At 34.1% G+C, this 16,455-nt stretch overlaps 1 protein-coding gene across 6 annotated transcripts in view; it reads left to right on the top strand.

Moving 5' to 3' along the window:
- NAALADL2 (N-acetylated alpha-linked acidic dipeptidase like 2) overlaps window positions 1-16,455 on the top strand; it is a 1,182,199-nt gene that overhangs the window by 888,662 nt on the left and 277,082 nt on the right. For all 6 annotated transcript variants that reach the window (XM_066241017.1, XM_066241013.1, XM_066241011.1 and 3 more), the window contains one exon: window positions 11,709-11,855. In XM_066241017.1, coding sequence (XP_066097114.1) covers window positions 11,709-11,855 — 147 coding nt within the window. The remainder of the gene's footprint in view (window positions 1-11,708; window positions 11,856-16,455) is intronic.

The following is a 16,455-nucleotide window of genomic DNA, read 5'->3' as shown; positions in this document are numbered from 1 at the left end:
TGGGACAGATAGGGAAAGACAGACAGGAAGAGGGAGAGATGAGAAGTTCCATTCTTCATTGTGGAACCTTAGTTCTTCATCAATTGCTTTCTCATATGTGCCTTGATGGGAGAAGTGGGGGGCTACAGCAGAGCGAGTGACCCCTTGATCAAGCCAGCCACCATGGGCTCATGTCTATGATCTCACGCTCAAGCTGGTGAGCCCACTCTCAAGCTGGTGACCTCGGAGCTTTGAACCTGGTCTTCTGCATTCCAGTCCAATGATCTATCCACTGCCCCACCACCTGGTCAGGCTAGTTATACTATTTTGAAATTATTTTTTGTGTTTTTCCATCACAAATTTATTTTGGTCCAATCTATATTTTAATAAAAATCTTATGAGTTTAGGCCCTGGCTGGTTGGCTCAGTGGTAGAGCATCGGCCCAGCATTTAGATGTGCCAGGTTTGATTCCCTGTCAGGTTGTACAGGAGTAGCGCCCATCAGTTTCTCTACCCCTCCCCCTCTTGCTTTTCTCCCTCTCTCTCTTCCCTTCCTTCATCCATGGCTCGATTGGAGTGAGTTTATCTCAAGCGCTGAGGATGGCTCCATGGCCTCCACCTCAGATACTAAGAAGAACATGGTTGCTGAGCAACAGAGCAGTGGCTCCAGATGAAAAATTGTTTAATACTGAATGAAAAATATATAATGATATTTTATAATTTCTTAGGTATATGTAAATCATATTTTATATAGCTTGCTGTCAATTTTTTAAAAGATTATTTTTATTCAGTTTTTAAAGTATACAAAGAGAGAGAAGAGAAGGGCAGGGGTAGGAGCAGGAAGCATCAATTCCCATATGTGCCTTGACCAGGCAAGCCCAGGGTTTTGAACTGGTGACCTCAGCATTCCTGGTCAGCACTTTATCCACTGTGCCAGGCTCCCTCAATTTTTAAAATGCCTATTTTGTGAGAAATAGAAAGGTACTACATTTTATAATATTTAACATTTAAACAACATTTAAAAATATTATTTTTTAATGCATTTAGCAAGAGTATTAAACAAAAAAATGTATTTTGTTTCTAAAATCTGAAGAGTGTAGCTTACAAAGGAAAAAATAAACCCAAAACGTTTATAAAGAACCTCCTTTAAAATTAAAATTCATTAGGGAAAAGTGCATAAAATAATCCTGAAAATAATAATTTCCTAAAGATGAGCACTTGCCATCTTAGAAAGCAGAAAAAAAGTATAGTTTTATCTAGACTTGGTATGAAGACTTTGCCAAAATTGTAGAAAGGATGTGTGTATGTGGTTGTGTTTGTGTTGGTTATTTTAAGAGTAATGATAATTGATGATAATAACGCTATGTGTAAAGTACTTGTGCTTGCAGGCATTGTTTTATCTATCCTTTCAACCTTCTCATACTGTTAACTTGTTCACCTTTTTACATTGAGAAATTCACAACTTCAGGAAGTTAAGGAATTGCTTCAAATTCATGCTGCTGAAAAGAAACATCAATGCTTTGTAGGGAGAATGCAAAACCACCTATCTCATTTTCAGTGTATTTCTGGGTCATGTTTTGATTGTTGTTTAATATTTGTTTCAAGTGCCTTCTTATCACAATGTACCTTGTGATGTCAGTACATACTTATGGACTTCCTACAGGTGCCTAATGTGATACACAGTTTATATGAAAGCAGATTTTGCTCAGCACGAAATTAGGGAGGAGAATGTATTCCAGAATAGCTATGGACTTATGGAATTTCCTGAAGCAGACATCAAATTTTCTGAAACACCTTTGGCACTCTAGGTCCAGCAATTCTGTTTTAAATCTAGAGTAAGCCAGATGGTATTTGTGTAACTCTTTTCTTCTCCTCTCCTTCAGCATTTCCTCTCACTGGAAAAAAGTTCATACAGTTGAGTTGACTTCATTTTTGCAAAATTTCATAGTACCCATTTTACTGTTCTGATCAATACGGGGTTAGTAGAATAGTGGATAACATATTCCCTGCCTTCAAAAAACAAAGGAGAATGAACTTAAAACAAGTGCTATAAATGTAAGTCTTTCTGGTACTCTCTGACCAAAATAAGGGTCCTACATCAGGTACCAAAAATTGTAACATGGGGCTTGTCACTGGGGTGCTAGTCAATGGATGTCTGTGTCTCTATGCACAGTGCTCCTCATGGTGATCTACAAAGCTCTAATGAACTCGTTCCAGCAAAGCTGTCCTTAGGCTAGCAGTTATTTGGGCCCTGGACTTTCAGATTATATGATGATGCTGTCATCTGTCGGAGTTAGACACAGCACTGCTGATGGTGTTATTTCTTCTGCTTGATTTATCACTCTTAACACTTAACTTGCTTAAAGTGGTGAAGTGTGACTGTGTGCTATCCACACCCTTCTGCCCTCCTCCTTGTCAAGTCTTCCTTTGCCAACTTTTTCTTCGGGTGCCCTCTTAACATTAAATGAATTATCTCTAAAAAAAACCCTGAAAGCCTTCCTTGATTTACAACCACCTGGTGGTCATAGAAAGGACAGCAAACTTTTGCCTACTGTAATGTTAAATATATACAAAGTAATTCAATTGTTTCCTTGCTTCCGGGTATACTTTTTTGAAATGTCTGATTTTTTTTTTTAAGGGAAGTTACCAAACTGTTTCATCTACAGAAGATTTTATTTAAATATTTCATTAGAAATATTTACTGCCTGAGAGAGTTAATGTTGAATTGAAAAACAGTTTGGTTTTCAGTTAATTTTTTTAATGCCTGGCAGCTGGAATACAATGTTGAAATGCTGACAGGGTATTATTTAAAATAGCATTGCCTGTGAGGCTAGGGGAAGCTAGTTAAGACAAACCTCAAAAAAGCCAGTGAAATAATAGCTGAAGTTATGTTATGTCAGCCGATTTCTCAGCACGGTACAGCATTGTGAAGCCAGAGTTGTTATCCTTCATTGAGACATAAAATCTATATCTTGATCCTGTGGTATAGGAATTGTACCCAGGGGCAGTGTGCTTTCATCCAGTGTGTTGACCTAAGGTCACTTCGGATGGTTCTGCTTTACCTTTCCAATATGCTCACACTTTCATTTCGATATAATCAGAGTACAGTTTTTGAAAGGGTTCTGGGGTTGTCATTCTATATATAGTTTACACTTCATGAAAAAATAGGTTTAGCTATTAGAATGACCAACAGAAACCCATTAAAGAAGTGCCAGAGTGGCAGAGGAAACTGCAGTCTTTTTAGCTGGTAAACTATTTAAGTCATTTTTTTTTTTCATTGAAAAGTTATTTTAATTTACTTTAATTTAGTTGATTATGCAACATCCTACTGGCTCGTTCTGTACAAACTGAGGAAATTATCCCTCTTTTCTTTAGTTATGTATGGGGGTGTGGGAGACCAAGGGTGAAGGTAGTTGGGGAATAGGGGAAACATTGTAACAATCAAGTTAGAAATCCTTGCCTGCCGTTCTATTTGCTGTCATGTCACCAGAAGATTGCATAGCTAATCCGTAAAATGTAACAGTAACATTTGTTTTATGCATCTCACAAGGTTGCATTATGATTTAATATAATGTCTGTTTTTATAAGTGGTAAATCCTTAAGTGTCTCCTTTGTTGTAAGCGAGGTGGGCCATATTTACTATATTTTGTTAATAATCAGATATGTACCTAGAAAATACAACCATATACAAACTATGTAAACAGAAATGATTCTCAAAGACATCATGATTATCAAATGGTGTTTTCCGTTTTCCCCACACCTCTTGGCTATCTCTCCCAGCATCCTCCTGGTTACTTGGGGTGCCTTCTTCAGTGACCAAAGGACCTCCTGCTGTTGTATCCATTCCCAAATCCTGTATAAGAAGAGAACCTGTTTTTCCCTAGTAAATTCAAGAGGCAAGTACACTGCTCACAAAAATTAGGGGATATTTCAAAATGAATATAAAGTGACAAAATATCGCCTAATTTTTGTGAGCAGTATATTTGATGGTCCTAAATTGACCTTAGATTAAATGGTAGTGGTGATAGAACTCTCCACACCCCATTTCTCTATCATAGATATTTTATAAAATGTTAACATTTCTAGAATCGGGAGATATCTGTTATGTGATTTGTTTCTCTGCTACTATACAACAGAAGCTATTTTAAAATTGAAATTATACCTTATAATCAAGGGAATCTTGGAATTAGAAACACAGTATATATAATTCAAAAAGGATTTAAAAAATGTAACATTATTTTTGGCAGCCGATTCAATCACTAATTTACATTTTAAAAGCAATAGCCTGACCAGATGGTGGCACAATGGATAGAGTGTAGGCCTGGGATGCTGAGGGCCCAGTTTCGAAACCCCAAAGTTATCAGCTTGAGTGTGGGCTCACCAGTTTGATGACAGGGTCGCCAGCTTGAGCAAGGGCATAGATATGACCCCATGGTCGTTGGCTTGAGCCCAAGGTCAGTGGCTTGAACAAGGGGTCACTGGCTCAGCTAAACCCTCCTACATATGAGAAAGCAATCTCATGAACAACTAAGGAGCTGCAACTAAGAGTTGATACTTCTCATCTCTCTCCTTTCCTTTCTGTCTGTCTCTGTTTGTCTGTCCTTATCTGTCTGTCTCACTGAAAAATGATGATAATAATAATAAATGAGTAGAAAATGGAATGTCTTTCTTCTAACCTACTGCTCCCATTAGCACCTCCCCACAGAGGCGAGTATCACTTGCATATACAGGGTGGGCAAAAACAGGGTTACAGTTGTTCGGATTGAAAATAGTATAATATTAATAAGTAATAATATAAAAATAAACTGGTTTATGTACGCACAATTGTTAACCCATTTTTGCCTACCCCTTTATTAAAGTATATAGTCTTTTCATTTTTCTTTTTACTCTTCAAAACACAAATAACAAAATCTTTCTACATTTTTTTTCATGTAAAATGTATCTTGGAAATTGTTTAATGCTACATTAATGGCATCATTATTCTTTTTAAAGACTACATATTATTCCATTTTATGAAGGTAATAAAATTTATTGAATCTTCATAGAATTTGTACCAATTTTTTTCCTCAGCTACATATGAGATACCAGAATCCCACATCCACAACATAGTCTATATCAAACTTGCCAAAGTTTTTTTGTAAAGAAAATGTAAAAGATGATCTGTGTCTTTTATGTGTAAAGGCATGTATAGTTATTTTTTCTATGAAATGCCAGTTCACATTCATTGACTATTTTTATCAAACTTGTCAATAATTTTTATTTATATATTTAGGAAATGAGCCATTTGTGAAATAAACTGTAACTATTTTTTCTAGGTTTTTAATTTCCTTGTTTATGGTAAGTTTTATCATGAAGAAAAGTTGTAATATTAAGCAGTTGAATTAAATAATCTTTTATTTTGGGGGTTTCTTATTATAATAAAAATGTATTTTCCACTCTAAAATTATTAAAAACATATTCTATTGTTTTTTTCTATATTTTATATTGAAAAAATGGATTCATCTGGAATGTATTGTGCTGCAAGATATTGTGTGGTATCTTATATTAGTGGAGATTTTTATTTAAATCCAACAATTTGGTTTAAATATGAATATTTTTAGTTTTAAAATAACACACATGTATCTATTGTCACATAGCCTTAAGTGAAGAGAAATAAAGAAGAAATGGGTCTTCTGCTATCATGTGCCTATTGGATTTGATCTTTACTAGGTCAGGGAAGAGGAGGGGAAAATAAAGTAGAGTTGAGGGTAGGAAGACACACCAGTTAAAGGAAGACTAAAAACAATGGTAAATGTCTTCATTCTTCTCTATATTTACCCTTATAGAGTGATCTTTAAAACATTCATTAATTTGAAGTGTTTCAAATATAAATTAACATTTCTCGACATTCCAGAATAAGATTGAAGTTTTAAAAATTAATAGAATAAGAAGAAAATTAGAGTGTGATTTTTACTCTGGTAATTCTATTTGTATGTATTAGAGAAATACAATCCTTCACTATTTAAAGCTGAAAATACGTTATTACTCTCTAAGTAGGTTATTAAATCTTTACAAAAACCTTGATATACTGGAGATTTTGAAAATTCTATTTCATGGGTTGTTCATTTCTTTTAAAAAATAAGATAAAGGCTGGTTTTCTCCCCCTACTCAGTTAATTTTTAATAAAATCATTGAAAGTTTCTTATTAATATTTCTATAAGTTTTTACTATTTTGAAAGTATATATTTTTATATAAGAAACTTATCAAATGCTGGCATTAAGAATAACTTGAATATATTTCCAGTTTAAAATATTAACAAAAGTCAGCATAGGAGTATAGGAGTGCCCTCTTACATGTGGGGGATGTATTTCAAGACTACCAAGTAGATACCTAAAACTGAGGAAAAGTACCAAACCATATATATAAATATATATAATTTTCCTGTACATACATACCTTTTCACTTAAAGGAAGTAAGAAAGTACTTTAGGGTTTATCTTTGGCATATCTGAATTGCCAGCATCACTATTCTTGTTATTTGGGGCCATTATTAATGAAAATAATCATTTCTTGAACACAAGCACTTCAATACCAGCACAGTCATCTGGTAATAGAGCAGCTAGTATGCTACTGACTAATGACTACTGGGTAGGTACAATAAACAGTGTGCATATGCTGGAAAAAAGGATGGCTTAAATCCTGGGCAGGGCAAAGTGAATAGCATAATATTTCATCAAGCTACTCAGAATGATATGCAATTTAAAACTTATGCATTGTATAATTCTGGATTTTTATTCAATATTTTCAGACTACAGTTGACCATAGTTAACTGAAACCACAGAAAGCAAACCACAGATAAGGGTGGACTACTATAATTATAATTTCTTATTTCTTCTCAAATATTATTAGAGGACATCTGCAATGTATTATTAAGTATTGGGTATTGGACAGCAACTGACGTACTGGCATAAAAATATCAGCTAAATAAGTGAGGAGCACATGGCATATTGACTGAATAAACTTTGAAGAAATGCCACAGAAATATACAGTTACAACCACATTGAGTGAGCTAGTGTGATTTTAAAAGTAGAATTTTAGAAAAAAAATTTTTAATTAGTTTGTTCAACTGCATTAATGTGATATGTGTGCTGTATATATATATATATATATTAGAAAGAAAAGGGCATTGTATGTAGGCCAAATATCTGGGCACCTTATGATGGCCCAAATTGACATACAGAATTAGCCATCTCAGTGCCTATATTGAAAAATTATTATTAAAATAAAGTAGGCATCATCATTAAAACTGGAACATTATTACTATACAGTGAACACCAGGAAAACCAGGAGAATAAATTGTTTCTATGCAACCAAAGTTACAAGAATAATACTGAAGTGAAAAATAGTGGGATTTATTTTACTTTTATGTGTAGAATATGTTACATTTACTTTGAATGTTATATCTTTCTTACTTTTTGGATAGGTAATGCGTTTCTATTTCTTATGAATGTAGTGTAAATACTTATGTGTCAGTGTTTCTTGGAATTGCTATTAAACTAATGCAAATTTGACTTAATTTCTTTATATTCACTTGTATAATTATTTACTATAAGGTTTTGCTTTTTAGCTTAAAAATATCCTTGCAAAGAGCATTCAGCCTTAGGATTGAGATGGTGGTTTTATTTCAGAAATTCAACAGACTTGTGATAGGAAATTAAATGTGATGTAACCACAATCTCGGCCCAAACTCGCTTATTTTATGAAGTGGAATTAAATGCTTGTTATCACACATTAAGTATGGAGCATTTTGAACTCCTTGAATGAAATACTTAATTTGAATTTACTCAGCCTTGTAAATAAATTTTTAAAATTAATTGACCTATATGAATTTATTACCAACTTTTTCTCTCTTATGGACTAACTTCTAGTAAAATGAAGGAAATTGATATTTATTTCTAGTACTTCCTTTTCAGATATTAGTGCTTATAGGGTTGAATAGAGATCAGTATTTATTAACTAATATAGATCTATAATAATCCCCTGAAGTGCTGTGTGAGAAAACAATTTACATTAAAATCTAATATAGATTTAGGATCACTTAAAGTTGGTGAATTTGGCCTACATTTTAAAGTAATAAATAATAAAAAGATTTAGAGAATAGGGTTTCTACGTTAGGGATGTTTTCCTCTTATGGGAAATCCCTAAATTAAATGATATTCAAGGAAAAAAAACTCCAATCTTCAAACTGGGTTCTTTTTATCCTATTTTAAAAATACCCTGAAACTAGTTAGAAACAAAAGCACAAATAAACAAAATAAATATAGGGTAAGGGTCATGTGTTTCCTCCCTTCTTCACTGGTTAAATGAGGAGACTAGGCAGTAGAGAATGAGAGAGAGAGAGAGAGAGAGAGAGAGGCTGGTGATAGAGAGGCTTGTAGGGGTGAGATAAGTCCTTTGCAGGACTTCGCAGATACACTCTGGCCTCAATAGATATGAAGCAGGCCCCAGGAACTCTTTACAGGGAGCCCTGTGTTGTTTCTGAAGTCCCCAATACTGAACTGGTTTTCTTGAAGTTTTTACCCTTCATGTGGCCTTAACTCTAGCATGAGACTCAATAGCCAAGTGTTTCCAGCTGTAGGCCCAGCTATTCCTTGGGCCACACAAACCTGCCATTGTGTATTCTATCCTCTCTCCATAAATAGCTCGTATGTAGCATCACAGATGTGGTTTAACAACAGAAACCTTCAAAATATAATTTAAAAACAATTCTAGATAGTGTTCACTCTGTTGCTTTCCTGGTTGGTTTACAAAATGAGTTTATATATGAACAAGGTGGCAATACAATCCTTTAGAAAAAAGATAGACTTTTCAATAAATGCATCAAGTAAAGCAAAGCCAGAGGAGGAAAATAATGCAGAAATATTTTAGTTAGGGTATGAGATCCTGAAGGTTGGGTATTGCCTTTTTGATTTGCCGCAAAAATTGAAAATATGGAAGAAATGGTGCAGTAATTGTTACATTAATGTGTAAAAGATCACGGAATGCAATGGAAATATTAAAGCTCTGAAGTGGGAGTAGCCATGACAAGCCCAGAGAGAATAGAAAAGAATGTGTCCTGGCTTCAGGTAGAGTGCCCTGAACCAATACAAAGCTGAGGCTAAATTAGAACTGATCCTTGTGTGACTATTGCATGAAACATAGAATGCAAGGATTGATTGGAATGGGGTCATTTATACATCTTAGGAAATTGCATATTTGGAAAGCTAATACTTTTTTTTTGATGGGAAGCTATTATATAATAGTGATGACTGAATGAAAAATATATCAAATATTATATCAATTATATGTAAATCACATTTATATTTTATTACAAAATTTAATTCTTTCACAGAAATACATTGTGAAATTTAGAACGTGTCAAATTTTGACCCATGCCATTCTTCTGTCAAGAAAAATAATTCTGTGTAAGGAATGTGGCTATTTGTAGTGATATTAACAATTAAGTGTGCAAAATGAAATTAGAGCCAAAACTGTATTTTGATTGAGCTTGAGTAGGATACATATGATGTCTCAAAAAGATATAGATGTTGCTACAGTGAAGGCAAAGTAGATCACTTAAATAATTTTTAATTTCATTGGTGAGGCATCTGGGGAAAGAAAAGACTAGATTCTATAAAATGTTTATTAATAACATCAGAGAGTACAACTGTCTGTCTGAATGAGTGAAGCAGCCTGAGTGTGACGCTAGTGATGGGACATTAGTCAGTGCCTTACCTGACCAAGATATTCAAATTAAATAAAAAATACGTATGTTCAGCCCTGGCCAGTTGGCTCAGCGGTAGAGCGTCAGCCTGGCGTGCAGGAGTCCCAGGTTCGATTCCCGGCCAGGGCACACAGGAGGGGTGCCCATCTGCTTCTCCACCCCTCCCCCTCTCCTTCCTCTCTGTCTCTCTCTTCCCCTCCCGCAGCCAAGGCTCCACTGGAGCAAAGATGGCCCGGGCGCTAGAGATGGCTCTGTGGCCTCTGCCTCAGGCGCTAGAATGGCTCTGGCCGCAACAGAGCGACACCCCAGAGGGGCAGAGCATCACCCCCTGGTGGGCATGCCAGGTGGATTCCGGTCTGGTGCATGCGGGAGTCTGTCTGACTGCCTTCCCGTTTCCAGCTTCGGAAAAATGGGAAAAAAATACGTATGCTCTGGCTAAAGAAATACCTTCACAAGTGGCACTTTTTAACACCCAGATTACTCAGTATTACTTGGTATTTTTTACAGGATATAAAGTAGTTTCTTTGCTTTTCATTATCTATTACTTCAAGGTAGCTCTTTCTTGGGAATATTCAATACTCTATCTACTATTCCAGATAGAAAACCTCCAAGAGTCTTCACCCCAAGGTATATCAGGAAGTGAAGGAGGATAACTCCTTTTTCAGAAAATTGGTCTTTCAAAAGGAGCAAGTTTTGGCTGTAACCATAAAAAGCATTAGGTTGCTATTGATGAGACTATGTGGTTGAACACTCATTTTACTTTTTACTTGCAAAGTACTTAATTACCCAAGATATTTGTAAATAACACTAAGCTGAAGCTTGCTTTGTTCATAAACACTCACACAGGCTCTTCATTTTAACTGATTTTTAATTTTGTTGCAAAGATCTTTCCTCAAAGAAAATTGGGTAGGTATGGAAACATTATTATATGTTTGAAAAATCTAGCACTGTATTTGAAAAGTTGAAATAATTTGCTTTATAAATATTAAACTGCATATTTTCAAAACATTGTATAGGTCATACTTAAAAGTATTTTTGAAATTATAGCATGCTAAAGAAGCGTAGGGGGCAGTTGAAGGCTCCATTGACTTTTTGTTCAATGGCAAATGTGTATTGAGTACGTACTTCATGCTTGTAAGATATGATGTTCTCATGTTATTGTTCACTTCCTTCATGTTTAATGCTGAGGGGTTGGTATTCGTCCCTGTTTCATACTTGAGACAATAGCATCTGAGAAAGGTTTTAGATGTTTGGAAATTTTATTAAGAATATATATTTTTAATCAACATTACTTACAGAAACCCTTACTTTACTTGTTTTTGATTTGTTATGTTTTTATTTTTGTAAAGCTACTGTCATCTGTTTTGCATGCTAACCAACTCTTAGTTTAAGAAATAATAATCTATCCCTGCTTATTTCCCCACAGGTGGCACTTAACTGTATAATTCTTGATACCCACAAAGCTGTTGGAATATAGTCTTCAAACATGTGGGAATATACTTTTAAGAAGAAATGGAATAAATTTCTCCTGTATTTTTCAAAAACATTTTAGAAGAATAAAATTATTCTTGCCAAGCCATTCTTATATAGTTATATGGAAAAACTATATAAAATAAAAATTAAAGAAATCTTTTTAATGGACTCTCATTCTTTAAAAAATGTTTCAAATTAAAGTGTGATACAGTTCGTAATAATTTCATGATAAAAATCTTTTGAAGCAACAAGTACACGCCATCAGACGTAGGCCAGTGCTAGTCACACTTCCATGAGTGTCAGACCCAGAACCCTAGAGGAGTGTTGCAATGCAGAATCCCGGTTCCGTCCCTGGAGGTTCCCGGTCAGGAGGATACGAGTGGAATTTTGTATTTTGAACAAGTTTCTAAGTGACATCAATGCTGCTGATCTATAGAACACATTTTGAGTAGCACTGTTTTAATGATGCCCTGAAAAGCATAGTTTGTGCTAACAATTTAAATTATGTTTTTCAGAAAATTAATTTCAACTGCTTCAGAAGAGGTCAGTGCCCAGAAACTAATGTCAGTTCTGTACAGATGCAAGGTGACGCGGATTATTTCATCAACCATCTTGGAGTCCCCACTGTGCAGTTTGCTTATGAGGACATCAAGGCCTTACAGGTGATTGTTTCTAAAAACGCAGAACACCCACATGCACACAATATAGCAGACAGGCAGAATTTAATTTTATCTTGGCTATTTGTCTTTCTTATCAAATAGGTCACTATATACGAAGCTGCTTCATTTAGAGAGTTATGCTTGTAGTTCAGAGGCTTTGTAACAGTATTTGAAAACATCAGCTCTTTTCAATAGTGTTGAATTCAATTTAAAAAGATTTATACTGTCACTCACATTTTCACAGTGTGCTTTGCAATAAGAAACTTGCAGGAGTTGGATTAACATCAAAATATGATTGTAGTCTTCAGTATTCATAGAAACAGATGACACGTGCAATAGATTCTCTTCTCCTTGCCCAAGGGAAGATGCATTTCATGTGCTGTATATTAATGTGAGTCTTGCGGATTAGTTACCCAAAGTTTGTCAATAGTTTGCTTTCCTAAAAAGATAGCAACATTTATTGTGAAAATAAGAGGTTTCTTTTCAAAAAAAAAATCACATAGCATGATTCACCTTAATTAAGTCTGTGTTCATCTATTTATTGGACTTCAAGTCTTTTAATCTTTCTCAGAAATGTGTCACAGGAAGCTGTTTCTCTATAGATATAAACCAGTTGAAATATTTTACCTTCTTTTAACAAATTGCACATGCCTTTTGGGGAGTTCTTTAAAAGCTTCCGAGGTGGCCTGCTTCAGGGAATTTTTACATTAACTGAATGGTGACTGGAAAATGGAGTAAAACCTGCTTTGTTCTTCAATCATAACTGTCCTTGAAAAGTTGTATTTAACTTATATTTTTAGAGGCTCAGTAGCTGATACTTAGTATCTTAATTTCTGATAGCGATACTGTGCTTTCTGTTTCTCTGTCCCCTGCCTGGCTCCTACACACACCTTATCTACTCTGTATGCAGCTATTGACCACTAACATTGATGGGAATGCAGCAAAATCAAATGTCAAAATAACCTGGAGATGTTTTCCCTGAACATATGTACCCTGATTTATCAATGTCACCCCATTAAAATTAATAAAAAAAAAATTCATGGAGAGAGGAACTCCAGGTGAATTCTATTGTGATGAGATACATTTTTAGTTAATTCACAAATAATCATTATGATGTATCTGTTTTTTGTTTACATTTGGATTTTCATGTGCTATTGTTATTTAAAAATGAGGAATATGTGTAGAGGTATCTTTTCTTTTATGTAAGTCCATTATATACACTTTAAAGAAGTCAGTATATTAAGGAATTAACTCTTTTAAATTTTCTGCTTCGTATTTTATAATATCTTTTTATCATTTCCTATCTCAGTTCATCCAACTTCTGTCATGTTAACACATTGAGTGATAGCTTTTATTCAATACAGGTCTGATTCATCTTTACTGATTTTAAGCCAAGAATTTAGAGAGGCAGTAGAATGAGACTAATAGTGGACTTTTGACTCTGATACTAACTAGACTAATGACTTAACATTTTCAGAATTCTTTCTAAAATGAGGAACCATGGTATAGTTATGGAATCTACTTCAGAGAGCTAAGCTAAGGATAAATGATACTATACATGCAAAAAACTTAGTTACCAATCATAGCTATCATCACAATTATTATCTGATTATAGGTCCAATATATTAGTTTGAAATTTTCTAAACACTTTAGATAAGAACAAAATAGTAAAAGGGAATAGCTGATTGTTAAGGAAAACAAGCTTCCAAGGCAGAAGAAGTGGCATTTGATTAGGATGAGGGAAAAATATGAGTCATGAAGAGAGAAGATTTGGAAAACAATACCAGTGATGTTCTAAGAAGATACTGTTATCACTGAAACACCTAAGGCTGAGGTCTATCTACAAGATTTGTCTAAAGAAACCAATTAGTTTTTCAGGTTGTATCCAAACTCTCTAACTTCCATCATCAAAATCATTTTTTTAATTAAATGTTTCCAATAAGAAATTAAAAGAGAATCCCTTAGGCTTTATATTATAATAAATGACTTATTTACACACACACACATATACACACATTTTGGTGTGAAACATTTCTAAAAATGGATTTTTCCTTTACAGAACATAAATGCTCACAATGAATTATTTTTGTTTGGTGAACTCACCAAAGAACTGATAACCTTAGCTTTTTATATTAACCTATAATAAAATAAAAACATTGAAAGGCTTTATCTATGATATAAAGATTTACCCTATATTAATTAAAGAGATAAGAAAATCAGAGCTTTAATGAATTTTAAACTAGATTGAAATAATATGTAATATTTATGTTATGTACTATATGTTATGAATATAATATAATGTATGAAATAACATCTACTACTTATTGAGTACTCATTGTACTATGTCTTTTTACCTCATCTCATTTAACACTTACAATATCCTTATGAGTCCAGTATTATTATTAGGACTTCTTATTGTGTTGTTGTGGATGAAATGAAGCTTAAAACCTAGTAGCTTATCTAAGGTCATAAAGCTAATAAGTGGACAAGATAGAAGTTGATCTCCAGTCTGTTTAATGGTAAACTCATGTCTCAGCAATTACACTGAAGGTTGCAAATTGGAAGCAAGGGCAAGATCCAGTTCACATATATATTTTATTTGCTCTGTATTTTTTTGTAAAGTTGGATTTCTGGAAACATTGGGTTCTTTTTCTTCATGGACACAATCAACTAAATTGTGCATTGCTCACTAGCTTGGTATATTTGTTATAGAACAATCAGCCATATTGTTTGTCCTGGAGTGCAGATAAGAATGATATTCCTTCAGCACCTGTTTCTCTTAAAAATGGGGACATAAATGTTCAACATAAGGGCTACATGTTTTATCAGATTTGTGTTCCCTATATTACCTTTCTGGGTGCCGTAGAAACTGAGTTCATTATGTCTACACTCATTTTGAGTAAAAGAGTTTAAATGTATAATTCTACAGTTCCTTTTACTTTAAAAAGTGCATATGTGTTGTAAGTATGCTAATTTTATGATTATGCTTATTTTTTTGAGAAGTTATGTATTTAAAATTTGTTTGGGTAATTAAAATGAGAACCTTAGTATTTCTGCCATTTTTCTAGTTTGGCAAGATTGATTATGCATCTGTTATATTCAATTCAAAAAGTGAATAATGATAACAGAAAAAAGGATTAACTGCTGAAAATAAACTAGTGCCATAAGTGCCATTTTCTATGGAATTTTGGGACATTATGAGTTCTAAAATTATTTTTTTATTAAATATGACATTTTATAGTCTATGCCAAATATCTCATGCTGTCCATATTCTTACCACTACCTTTTTTCTATAGCCTCTCTGATTACTAATACATTGCATAAGATGGGTTGAAACATCTTTTTCTCATAGATTTTCTTGGTGTCTTTAATTTTTAATAATTAAATTTCATAAATACAAAGCAATCTTTGAATTTGTCAAATGTTAGAATAATTCCTTCTCATAAACTATTGCCCTGTTAGTTAAAACATCTCTAGTTGTAAGCTTCATTTAAATAAGGTTTCTAATTTGTTAATGCACCTGTTTTTGTTGTTGCACCTGTTGGGAGAGGCATTCTGAGCAGAGTAAATACAATGCGGAGATTGTGAGAAGGAAACGAAAAGACAGATGCTTTCTGATTAAAAGCATAATTTATGACAGGCTGGTGGTCCAATGCACATTTATTTTGTCACTTAACAGCTGTTGCACATCATTTTTGTTTCAGATCATATATTTACTCTCTATAGGGCATGTCAGAGGTTCTGGCTTTTTTAGCATATCAAAACATTAGTTCACGTCCTACCAAGCTTTGGTTCCTCACTCTGTTTAACCTTATATTTTTTGCTCTTCTGCTTGAAACATTCTATTTTAAACCCAATTTACCTGTATAATGAAAGATGTAACATTTAAATGATAATGAGATGAAGGGGTATTATAGCTTTTATATAGAAGGGTTTCTTGCATAATTGTTCAGTATCCTTTAGTAACCCAGTGAATGAAAATCAAGTGGCATAGGTATTTTGAAACATTTATTAATTCTTTTTAAGTAGATAACATTGATATCAATTTTGATTATTTTTGACATAGACAGAGAGAGAGTCAGAGAGAGGGATAGATAGGGACAGACAGACAAGAACGGAGAGAGATGAGAAGCATCAATCATCAGTTTTTCGTTGCAACACCTTAGTTGTTCATTGATTGCTTTTTCATATGTGCCTTGACCAGTGGGGGGGGCTGCAGCAGACCGAGTGACCCCTTGCTCTTGGTGAGGCTTGCTCAAACCAGATGAGCCCGCGCTCAAGCTGGTGACCTCGGGGTTTTGAACCTGGGTCCTCCACAGCCTAGTCTGACATTCTATCCACTGTGCCACCACCTGTTCCTGGCCAATTTTGATTCTTATACAACAGCCTGAGTGTGTATATGTGTGTAATTTAAAAATAACTAATTTTCAGATACAACACAGATATAATACACAGTATACATAAATACATTTTGGAGCAAAAGAACTCATAGTTTACATGTTAATTATTCATTTTTATTTCACTTAAAAGGAAATAAAATATCATACCTGAATTAGAGATCATTCTTTCATTAATTTTTATGTTTGGAATGTAGTCACTGTCA

The sequence above is a fragment of the Saccopteryx bilineata genome, chromosome 8 (assembly GCF_036850765.1).
Source record: "Saccopteryx bilineata isolate mSacBil1 chromosome 8, mSacBil1_pri_phased_curated, whole genome shotgun sequence".
Taxonomy (NCBI): Eukaryota; Metazoa; Chordata; class Mammalia; order Chiroptera; family Emballonuridae; genus Saccopteryx; species Saccopteryx bilineata.
The sequence above is the reverse complement of the archived record's forward strand: the minus strand, read 5'-3'. Positions and strand labels throughout refer to the sequence as shown.